General features: G+C 40.8%; 1 protein-coding gene across 1 annotated transcript in view; it reads right to left on the bottom strand.

Moving 5' to 3' along the window:
- LOC114658397 (atrial natriuretic peptide receptor 2-like) overlaps window positions 1-12,357 on the bottom strand; it is a 77,796-nt gene that overhangs the window by 56,574 nt on the left and 8,865 nt on the right. Inside the window, exons 5-10 of the mRNA XM_051932445.1 lie at window positions 11,958-12,062; window positions 9,415-9,517; window positions 7,100-7,245; window positions 3,479-3,551; window positions 3,237-3,384; window positions 1,618-1,704 (exon numbers count right to left, since the gene is read on the bottom strand). Coding sequence (XP_051788405.1) covers window positions 1,618-1,704; window positions 3,237-3,384; window positions 3,479-3,551; window positions 7,100-7,245; window positions 9,415-9,517; window positions 11,958-12,062 — 662 coding nt within the window. The remainder of the gene's footprint in view (window positions 1-1,617; window positions 1,705-3,236; window positions 3,385-3,478; window positions 3,552-7,099; window positions 7,246-9,414; window positions 9,518-11,957; window positions 12,063-12,357) is intronic.

Below are 12,357 nucleotides of genomic sequence, written 5' to 3'. Positions count from 1 at the left end.
TGAAACTCAAGAGCCTATATTGTCCTATGATCTGCAAATCACTTGGCAGAGGTTTCCACTTTCTTAAGTACTAATGTCCAAGTTTAATTTTTTCCAGTAAAGTTACGTCTCAAAGTAGACACAGCTGAAGATACTGAATTCAACTGTAATAAGCTCGGTTTGAAACTGAGTTGTTCCTTGATATTCAAAACCCCTGCTGAAAAAAAAAAATTCAGAAATAAAATGACTAATACAGTTTTAATGAATGTCTAGATCTTAACAAGATCCTACTCTGCATTTTTCGTTTTTATATTTACAAATATTGTTATGAACTAGGAGTCCCAAATTGCTGAAGAGCCCCAACAGTTCCAATAACACTTTCAATAAAATATGATGTAATCTAATAATGCCCACTGATAGGGGGGATTTACCGTGAAAAGCCCAGCAAGATAAGCGGGCATATGCAGGATCTTTATAAAATAAAAAAAACATATTCTCACAAACAGCTTTGATACATTGTAAAGTTCCAAACAAGACAAAAGGCACAAAAGAGATGACGGCAAAGGCAATCCAAAGTAAACACAGTCCCAGAATCCAATAGCAAGGTCAAAACACAGAGCAGAAGGTGAGAAGAAATGCAGAATTTTACAGAAGCACAAAGCACAGCGAAAGACACACAAACTCAACAACTTCAGAGCGCATTTACAATGAACCACCCAGGACTGTGGGAGACCCTCTGGATTTATGGGCAGAGGGCGGTTCCTGGCTGTGATTGGCAGGTATACCTGCCTCTAGAGGGACCCCCCACAACATCACCAAGGCGTTGAAGTATAAACAGAAACAATAGGCAATAAACATAAATAAAATTAATAGACAAAAAAGAATCAAAAATGAACAAAAAAAAGAATCAAAAATGAACAAAGACAACATGAATTTAAAACCGGGCTGGTGGGGAACCCTGGCTGAGACATCACATACACCTTCTTCCTTTGTTTCTATTTAAAGTTTTCTGCCCTTGCCTTTGGTCTCCTAAATTTGATTATACTTATTTTGCATTTAACTATAGTATTGTTAAATAAACCTAATTTAAGCATCTATTTATAGTTTTTGGTTTGGAGAAGGGAGGTTTTATGCTTTAAATCTTTCCCTTTTAGGAATTCCTAACCACCAATTAGCCTGACTTGCACATCTTTGGTGTATGGGAGGAAAGTGGAATAGCTGAATGAAAGCCAACACAGACACGAGGAGAAGGTTCAGACACTACACAGATACGCAGTGGGCATGGATTTCAAACCCTAGGCTCAGGAGCCATGAAGCAGTGCATTTAGAACAAGCACAATGCAGGAGACATGTTGTCCATTTTAGTTTTCTTCTGCCCAAAATTATGCCTGCCATGCACTAACAGCACTGCAATAAAGTCAAGAATGTGTTCAATAAGTTCAAAAAAATCAGTTGACATAGCTATCAAGCTACCATATGCACACCATCCTATTTCTTTTAATTAATAATTTAATCTTTGGTTTGGAAGAAAACCTTCTTTTTAACTTGATAGCAAAACATTCATTGGTATAATAGACAGTGACTACAGCTGTTAAATTCAGCTTTCTGAAACATTAAGGAAAGACTAGAAGTGTTTACCTGATTTCTTTCACTTCTCTTCGGATTGATTTTGACAGAGTAAAGTGTTTCTTTTGTAGTCTTCGTATGGCTACTGATCTTCCATCACTGCAATTCAACAGAGGGAGCTTAATACTTCAGAGCTACACAATGAACCTCGAGAGGGCAGTGCTACCACAAAACATAATGTTCATTGGACTCATTGTACTTCTAATTTTAGATTAAAAAAACATTTAATAATAGTAGAATTATAGTAGAAATAAAATAAGAATATGAAGATCACCAATGAATGATTAACCGATGTGTTCTGCATATAACTGCACACAAAATGAACCCTGCACACAATGAGTCAGCCATTTTGTATTTTACAGGATATTATGCCATTCACAATTGATCAACATCTTGAAATACTTTACTGGACATGACCAGTATGATACATCAAACATTATAATGGAATTCATTTGAGGCGTTTTAGAAAATGTATAATAGAATTAAGATGTGAGCCTCCTGAAAGCAATGCAGTGATATTGTTCCTGCGCAATGAACAAGAGCGACATTAGCCTTCTGGGATGAAAGAACACACTGAGAATGCGCTCAGAGAATTACAGTAAGTCACTTATGTTTCATTTACACAGGAGGACTGTAAATTTTGACATATTAGGTTTAAGTCCAGGAAAGGAGTGAGACCCGTTAAATATAATGATAAAGACTTTAGACTAGAGAAGGTGAAAAGTGGCATCTTACTTTATTTCAACCCTGCTGTTCACAAGTCTGCATCAATACCTTTCTCCTCATTTTGGCTTATTTACCTGAGCTGAGCTCATAATCAAAATGTGTCGATAAAAAGGAAATCTTATTTTATAAACTCAGTGTCTACAAAAATCTCAAAAACTGGGCTGTGTGGCCTTGGATCTAAACTGAGCTTCAGATCCCACCATTGGCTCATTGTGATGGTTAATTCTTTAAAAGGTCCATGGAACCCTAAAGGTTCATTTCCTTTTGGGAAGCTGATGCATGGATTTGATTTTCTTGTCCTTAGTTGTCAGTTGGTTTTATTTTCTGTTTGCATGACTTTGATTACATTTTAAATAAATCTTTTGAATCTTCAAATTACTGTACCTTTAAACAGGTATGTGTGCTCATGTTTGTAAATGTTGCATGATTTTATACATTTTTGTTGATGTGTTTATAAATCAGTAAATCAGAATGACTGTGCTGAGACCATCTTAATGAACGGTATCCTACAGGTATAAAAAAAAACCAAATGTGTTTGCCTGCTTGTGTGCTGTTATTAAATATGAAGTGATGTTTATTATGAAAGATACTATAACCGATTATCCCCACTCATATAGTCAGTATCGCTCTCCAATGTCTAACCACAGACTCCGCACTCTGATGTTTGAAAAATTGGCTTCCATGCTACCGTCAACAATTTCATTTGAAGTGAATGCAGAATTAGCTTTGAAATTCAATGAATGTGCAAGACGTCATCATAAAAAGATTCATTAGAATGTGTAAAAGTCAAATAAATCATGTTATTAAAGCTCGGCCCATGAGTGTCTTTCCCTAATTTTGCGCCTTAAAAAAATTTCAATGTATAATGAAGTGCAGTAAATTTTAGTCTTTTGAGTCTGACGTACTAAACCCCAACTTCTAGGCAGCTCTGCACCGGTGAGGTGCTTTTGTCAGTCTTCACAGTGATGTCTGTGACGTGGCTGGTGTTGGAGAGATTGTTCAGTTTCTGTAAACTTGTAATGCTACCAAATCCAACGTCATCATCAATTTTGCCTGATAAAGAAAAACATAAAACAGGAACCACAGATTATTAAAATATACCTAATTTCTTATTAGAAGAGTAATAAAAAAATGCCAAGCTGCTTACCAATAACGATTTCCTTAAAACTAATGATCCAGCTCTCATCCCAAAACATCTTCTGCTTCTGGTACTGGAACCACTATAAAGAAATCATTCATCAGGTTGTGAGATTGAATTGCAGTCAGGCAGAACAAGTGGAGCAGCAGCTTCTTAACATAACTAGTTCAAAAATAAAAGCTCCAAAAATCAAACATCTTCTATGTCAAATTATTTATTTCCTAAGGGAATCCTTCAGTAGTAAAAGTGTTATTTGGGCCCACTGTTTTTGGGTATTGTAGTTATTAAAACATGGGTTACAAAATGAACTTTACTGGGGAGAGAAAATGAATTCTAAATCGTGCCTTGACAATACAATAGTGAAATTAAGGCCATGTAAATCTTTATTTTCAATTTTGTCCCCAAGGGAAAATTGTCTTTTCACATGACCTTTGGAGGTCAGAGTGCAGGGTCAAGCATTGTATAGCACCTCTGGAGCAATTATCAGGTTAAGAGCCTTTCTCAAGGGCCCAGGCCCATACTCCTGCCAAGATAGGCAAGGTGCAGGCAGTGTGGCATAGCGGTTAAGGCTTTAGGACTTCAAGCCCGGAGGTTATGATTTCAGATCTCGCTACTGACACTGTGTGACCATGAGCAAGTCCCTTCACCTGCCTCTGCCTCAATTTGAAAAACTGAAGAAATGTAACCAACTGTGAATCTCAAATGTTTTAAGTCACCTAAATAAAGGCCAAAGAAGTAAATGAAATGCATGTGCCTCCTGTTCTCTAAACACACTTGTCTATTAAAACTCCAGAGACTGAGAAATGTAGCATTTCAACTAGATGGACAGGTTGGGTTGGGGAGCATGCACTGGTACAGCACGTTGCTGCACCCACCACATGATGAAACAGCTCAGGATCTGGCTGGCAACCCCCCCCAGTCCGGTCCCACCCTCCGGAAATGACCCTCTATCTGCCGCAGCCAGGTGTAACGTGGGCATCCCCTTGGCCTGGTCCAGCTGCCCCGGGTCTCAACAATGAGGATCCTGCGAGCTGGATCACCCTTGGGGAAATGCGCCACATGGCTGTAGTGCCGTAACTGACGATCCCTCACAATGCAGGTAATGTGCCTCATTCAGGACTCCATGAGCAACCGCTCATCCGACACAAAGTCAAACCAACAGTACCCAAGGATTTTCTGGAGAGACACAGTACCAAAGGAGTCCAGTCTTCATCTCAGGTCACTGGATAGCGTCCATGTCTCGCAACCATATAGCAAGACAGGAAGCACCAGGATTAGGGGAATCGCAGCACATGGCTGTAGTGCCGTAACTGACGCTCCCTCACAATGCAGGTAATGCGACTCATTCAGGACTCCATGAGCAACCGCTCATTCAGCACAAAGTCAAACCAACGGTACCAAAGGAGTCCAATCAGGTCACTGAATAGCGTCCATGTCTCACAACCATATAGCAAGACAGGAAACAACAGGACTCTAAAGACTTGGACCTTCGTCCTTTTTCATAGATATTGGGAGTGCCACACACTCCTTTCCAGCAACCTCATGACCCCCCATGCTCTCCCAATCCATCTACTGACTTCATAGGAAGAGTCACCAGAAACATGAATGTCACTGTCAAGGTAAGTAAAGCTCTCGAAAAAGGTCAACACTCTTTCCGCAGACAGACACACTGCTGATGGCTGCGCCCAAGAGGTCATTAAAGGCCTGAATCTTGGTTTTTATCCAGGACACTCGCAAGCCCAGACACTCAGACTCTTCGCTCAGTCTCTTGAGCGCCCCGATCAGAGCCTCCATTAACTCCACGAAGATCACAGCATCATCAGCAAAGCCAAGATCTGTGAATCTTTCTTCACCAACAGATGCCCCAGAGCCGCTGGACCCCACGACCTTGCCCAACACCCAGTCCATACAAGCATTGAACAGAGCAGGAGCAAGAACACACCCCTGACGAACCCCAGAATCAACTGGGAAAAACAAAGAGGTTCTGCCTCCACTCTGCATGGATTATAAGTAATTTGGTGGTGGGACCTGCACTTCTTAATATTCCAAGCATTCATTGTAATGTTTCATATTCATTTAGTTATTCCCTGTCAAATTATTAATCATTAATGAATGAATAACACTGAATTAATAATAACATTCATGAAGATGAGTCATGGGAACAATCCATTTTCTAAACAGCTTAGTCCAGTTTATCACTACATGATTGTGATGATTAATTATTTACAAAGCCATAAAAATAAGATTTAAAAAGTTAAGTCAAATGAAAGCTGTCTGCTGTTGGAGGGTAAACTGCAAGATCCCTGGTTTAGTCCCCATGACTGATTTACTGTGGGGTCACTTAACCTGCGCAATCATAGTGTGTCATGCATGCGCCCCAAAACAAGCCTGACTGGGGTAAGCAATGCCCTCCAGGGCGAGAGATGGCGCTGTTGTTAATTGCCTCCTGTCCATTCCCCACAGCCCAGAGAAGACACCCAATGAGGACACTCCCACCCAGCTGTGACATCCAGAGCAAGCCCCGCCCCTTCCAGCTGATCTGCCATATAAAGTGGACTTGAGTCCACTAACAGCCAGAGACGCTTACAAGAGGAAAGAGAGCACGGTGTAACTGGCCTTACGTCAGTGTCTTTCAAGTTGTGCATTTAAACACCCGTTTGTGTTTCTTTCATTTTTTGTTTGTTGTTAAATGGGGTACCCCAACACTTCTCCCTGCTTTTGATTGCTTCCTTGCTGTAAGTGCATAGCCTCTTGAAATGCTGCTCACAATAGAAATGTCCTCTGTAAAATAAAAGTGTCCTGCCTGTCCAAAGACCAAAAACGTTTTCACTGTAAGATTAAAAGATGTCCAATCACATTCCAATATGATGAAAAAGAAGACAATTTATTGTATCATGGTGCTTTTTCCCTCATCTGTATGGGCCACTGTTTGCAGGTACATCACTTACAGGTGAAGTGACTTGCTCAGGGTCATAGAGTGGGCAGGTGGAGATTGAACTAACAGCACTGTGGCCCCCAGTCCAATGACTTAGCACTGGGCCCCCTGCCTTAACAATTGAAATTGATTGCGTCAAGTGAATCCACATTTGATTCTGCTGAGTTGTCGGCTACATTGTTCAATTAGGATGTTGATTCAAAAGACCTGAATCTGACAGACAAGCACTGGTGATTTACAGTATGAAGCAACATTGATTATAGAAATTAAAGATGTAGTCCGCTGTTTGACATCCTGGCATTTAGAGAGAATTAATTAGACCAAAACAAGCATTCAGCTCTAACCGCAATCATTCATTTGGTGTACCAGTTTAGCGTTCTTTTCAAAGCAAGGCCCCCCTTCAGTTAATTGCTCAATCATTCACACTCATTTCAGACAATTAAACTCAGCCACTTAAAACCAAGCAGAAGCCTCGGCGTCTGTTTAGTTTGTGTTTTTCCCTCCATCTCTCTCACTGTGGAAATTGTGTTAGGGGCACAGAGGTTATCCTCTCTCTCATTCTTTCCTTTGTTCCAAGCCATTTTTCACACTGTCTGCTGTGCTGCATCTCCTTATTCAGGGGTGGGCAATCACCCAAATCAGCCTGCACAACTACAATAACTGCCATTATAAGGATCAGCATTTTTCAAACTTACCACCATGGTGAGGATGAACCCAGTGAAGAAGACAGCCACGGGAAGCCCAATAGCAAGCTTTATACCCAGCGACATTGGACAGGTGCCACAGTCAGCCGGACAGGTTAGGCAGCCTTCATCGGGGTCACAGACATCATCACCGCATACTAATGCACACAAGAGATAAGCACAGCACTAGGGTGAGGGGGTCTACTTTTAAAATGGCGCAGTTTACAGCTTATAGCGCCCTTCATCAAACATATGGAATATTGCAATCACATCGAGAGGGAAAAAATACAAAGCCAACCAAATGAAAATAGATACAGTGCATCGGGAAAGTATTCACAGCGTATCACTTTTTTCACATTTTGTTATGTTACAGCCTTATTCCAAAATGGATTAAATTCCTTTTTTTCCTCAGAATTCTGCACACAACACCCCATAATGACAACGAGAAAAAGTTTACTTGAGGTTTTTGCAAATTTATTAAAAATAAAAAAACTGAGAAATCACATGTACAGTATTTGTAAACAGCTCTTACTTTCCCACTGTATTATGTATGCATTTTTTATTCTGGTTTTTCCATTGCAGTTGTAAAAACTGGAGCAAATCCTACCAGGGTCTAACCAAAGCAGTCAGTCTTGCATGCTCTGTGCAGCTAAATTCCTTTTATTCATTCCACCATAAGTCTATCCCAGCATTATAAAGAACCAACCCTGGTTGGGATGCCAGTACAAAGTGGGGTAGTTTACGTATAAAACCCATACCCCCTTAAATATGGTCATTTTAATGTTTGTGTTATGGAAGGAACCAGAAGTAACTGGACAAAAGTGACATGGGGGCATGTGGAGAACATGCAAGGGCAGCAGTTAAACCCTGGTTGGTGAAGGTGACAGGCCATAGCGCTAACCACTGAGCCTGGGGTTTATCAGCACCGTGGTTTGGCTTACGTCGACACTTTAAGCTTAGTGTGCCTTTGAGAAAAAGCCTGCAAATCACAGAGCTGTGATGGTGTGCTGCATGTTACTCTTTAACATGGAGGATCTCTGACGTTTCCGACAACTCAATTGCATGTATTTGCTTTGCAGATGCTTTTATCCAAAAGAGGTCGACATGATCAAGTAAAGTCAATCTGGAGTCCTGTTTGGGAATAAGTGCCACAGGACAAAGTTTCAAAATTCATCTTTAGAACCATGCAACACTGTGCTACTGTAACAATTCATCACCGCCTCTTGTTCTTCTATCTAAATATCAAATTTCTACCCAGTGACCCTGGGTGTCACAAGGACTTTGACTCACTTCACTATACTTCACTCTGCAGTAAAGCACTGGCTGGTGTGATGGACGACACGCATGGGCAGGCGAGCAGGAATCCCGGCTGGGAAGGGGTATGGTTCCTAAAGCAGACAGGAGGCCAGCCCTTTGCCGCCACAAGAACCAGGACAAAGATTATGCTATCTCGCCCAAAAGACAGGCAGAAGAGGCCAGTGCCAGAGTGGGTACACTTGTGTCCGGGCTGGGTTGGACCCAGTAACAATACCCGGCCGGGAGGACAGTATAATGGTAGGACGGGGGAAAACAACCCAGTAGGACGACGGGCTCCCTGGAACAATAAGAGACAGCATATGGGTCATTTTACCTCTACGGATACCTGCAAGGCACTCTGAATATTGTAGTTCCCTAGAACAGATTTGTTGGGTTCCGTGGGGGCCACCAGGGGGTGCTGCAGGGATTCCTCATCCCTGCTTTATTGGGACGTTCATTTGACACACAAGTGCATCCATTGGGCCAAACCCTAGCACTGCAAGTGCTCCCAGGTGCGGGATAAAAGAAGCCTCTTGACCTCATCCAGGTGTGTCAGAGTCAGGTGGAAGTGGACAAAGCTCACCTGGGAGGTGGAGGAGGAGGATGAGGGAACAAGACAGCGTGGAAGGATTTGTGTCTATTGCACTTTTGGAACCTCTGTGGAAGGTAGTTGTACAAGTAAACCAGTTTTATTTAAACGGGACTTGTCTGTGTCGGTGAGTCTGGGGTTGGGCGATCTCTGGTGCCCTCTACTGTCCACACTAGTTTAAGGAACTTACTGTAGGTCCTATGAAAGTAATGGTGACTATCAACCATTTCTGACACCATAAGCCATCTTGCTATTATCAAAAAAATATGTTCATAATCTTGTTTGTCTATAATCATACTGCATAGGAATAAAATATTTTAGACCTAGTGAATCATGATGTACACGAGCCAAACAGATTTAGCCATAAAGCTATCTGCAGACAATGCTTCAAGAACATCCCATAAGAACTTCTAAAGAAACATTAAAATATCAAAATGACAACCTAGTGGACTGAGAACGGACACCTTAGCCTCCAAAGCTGCATGCATCAGCCCAATTTTGATGTGCGCAATAATTGAAGTGACTCCAAGGTGAAACAGGACCACCTAAAAAATAAACAGAAGCATTTAGAGGATGCAACAAAAGCACACCATGTTGTTAAATATACTTACTCAACATTAGAGAGGATGTAATAAGTGTGTGTAAGCACACCACCAACCACAATAATTATAATAATCACTCTTTACATTCACATTTTATTTTTCTCGCTACTCAAAGTGCTAAAACCACCATCACTGTGCAGCATCCACCTGGATGATACAACAGCAGACATTATTGCACCAGTATGCTCACCACACAAGAGTTATTAGGTGGTTAAGTTGTGGGAGAGATAGCCAAATACAGACAGGGGATGATGAAGAATGACTAAGCCATGGTGGGCAATTTAGCCAGGACATCAGGATACACCCTGCTCATTACAAAGGATGCCCAGGGATCTTTAATGACCACAGAGAGTCAGGACCTCAGTTTTATATCTCATCCAAAGGGCGGCGCCATATTTACAGCACAGTGTCCCCGACACTGCACTGGGGCATTGGGGTCCACATCCACATCCCCCAGCTGGCATCACCAACACCTCTTTCAGTAGCATTCCAAGCTTTTTCTAGATGGACTCCCACCCAAGTACTGGTCGGGCCTGAACATGCTTAGCTTCAGGTGGATGACCTGTTCTGAAATACAGGTAGAACGGCTGCTGGGTCACATCACAAAATCCCAACAGAAATAAAGTTATCAGTGATATGCGAAGAGTCAACTAAACGCAGCTTCACACAGGGAAACCCTGACTTGAGTTATTTGTTGGTTTAATGTGCTGATGTGAAAGTCATCAGAATAAACTATAAAAACACACAAGCCTCACAGATTTAGCCATATATATATATATATATATATATATATATATTCATTGCATTCGTAGTCTGAATCACAATCTGATTGTATGGGTGGTTACCTACCAGGTAACGCTTGTGGTTGGTCAGCAAGTCAGCTAACATCCGCCACGGTGCCCTCATTTCAGTTGCGAGAAGCAGATCATAGAATGGTTGAAATAGTTTACTGTCAAATAATGCAAAGAGTACTCTGGCGCTGACGTTCGAGGTTCAATTCCCCGAGAGGGGATGCAGTGAGTGTGTACGCCTGATGAGCCCAGAATTAGGGTGAAACACGTGTTGCGTACTCTTTGCATTATTTGACAGTAAACTATTTCAACCATATATATATATATATATATATATATATATATATATATACAGAGAGAGAGAGAGAGAGAGAGAGAGAGAGAGAGAGAGAGAGATAGGTACCATATAAATGTTCAAGTTTTGGAAGGTCTCTTCATAGAGGAATACTCCTTCACTTTGTGTGGGCTCGAAGTAAACGTGAAACAGCAGATATTCTAAAACATGAGTAATTGTACTGTTAAAAGTGAGATCAGCATGTGCAACTGTCGCACAAACACACAGTGGAGAACGGCCATTCACCTCTCCCTATGCTTAGGTTCGCGTGCCTCCATTGTTCATTAGTTTTCACTATGATGAGGGATCTCGAGGTCTGGTTTACATGGAGTCTGAGCAGAAGATGAGATTTCCAAACATGGCGGGTGCCGAAGTTTGCACCCATGCTGTCATATAAGCACTAAACACCAACATTAACTAAACATTCAGATCGATTGCCTTTTCTCTTGTCATTTTCACAGTGTTAATCGTAGGTCAGTTCTTACCATTTAAGGATATTTGAGGACACAGACGTTACGCTCATTGTCGTACACACAAATTTAAAATAATGTGAGATTTATAAACAGACCACAAGTCAGGAAGATTTGGAAACATTTGTTCATGCATATCCATGTTTAAAATTGTTCAGAAGAATGTTTTTGAAATAACTGATCATTAAAACATTGAACATTACACACATCAAGTAGCCCGACTGCACTGCCCATTTGCGATACTCAGAACAGATGGCTCTGTAAGGCGAGTTTATAAATTGCTCCAAAGTAGGTTCCAGTCATAAATTTATAATGACAGAGTTAGTGGCTTTGACTATTATGTGTGTAATGTGTAACATATTATTAATTTAATTAGGATACTTTTACAGGTTTTAAACCTTACTAGAAAAATAAACATTGGTAGAAAAAAAATAATAGAATATCAGGAGATGTCTACAATTTTCAGAATATGTCCTGCCTAAAATTTAAATGTCTTTTTGTAACTAAAATTCATCCAAGGTAACACAATATTAGCTAAACGCACACTTCCAGATTTTTAACAGTGCTGCGGCAATTTGTTTTGGTCTTCTTATTGTACATCTTTGCAATTCAATAAGAAAAGAGGTGACGTGGAATGTTAGTATGTATGTACTGCACCGTAGATGCATTGTAGACTTTTTGCATGTGGCACATCTGCTTACCCTTGCCTGCCATGAAATTAAACCAAACATTAAAATATTTAGTCAATAAAAGGAGCTGGCTCTACAAGGTGATGGGATCCATAGTACCTTAGCTGTCCAGTTCTCCTGAGACATTTTGCCGGCCTGAGATATGGTGTGTGTAACAATTTTGCCATCATCTGGGATCCAGGGGCCACAAATGCCACCCTGTTTCTGTAAAAAAAAATAAATAAATAATAAATACAAAAAACAAAATGTCAACAGGCTGACTGTTGTAGACATTTTCCTGGAACACTATAAGGAAAGAAAAATGTCATTACAAAGCAATGATTAATGCATCCTCAAGAGGTTTCAGTCTGACAGCTGCGGTGAAATAATTGTGTACCCTGCACCTCCAGGATCAGATTATTTGCTTCCATCTAATACTGAGTCAAAAAAACTGGAAACAATCAAGTGAATGTTCTAATAACCTTAACCACTGAGAGCTGTAATTAGTAAAATGCTGAAT

This window comes from Erpetoichthys calabaricus, chromosome 10 (genome assembly GCF_900747795.2).
Source record: "Erpetoichthys calabaricus chromosome 10, fErpCal1.3, whole genome shotgun sequence".
Taxonomy (NCBI): Eukaryota; Metazoa; Chordata; class Cladistia; order Polypteriformes; family Polypteridae; genus Erpetoichthys; species Erpetoichthys calabaricus.
Note: the sequence above shows the minus strand (reverse complement) of the source record. Positions and strands in the feature narration are given on the sequence as shown.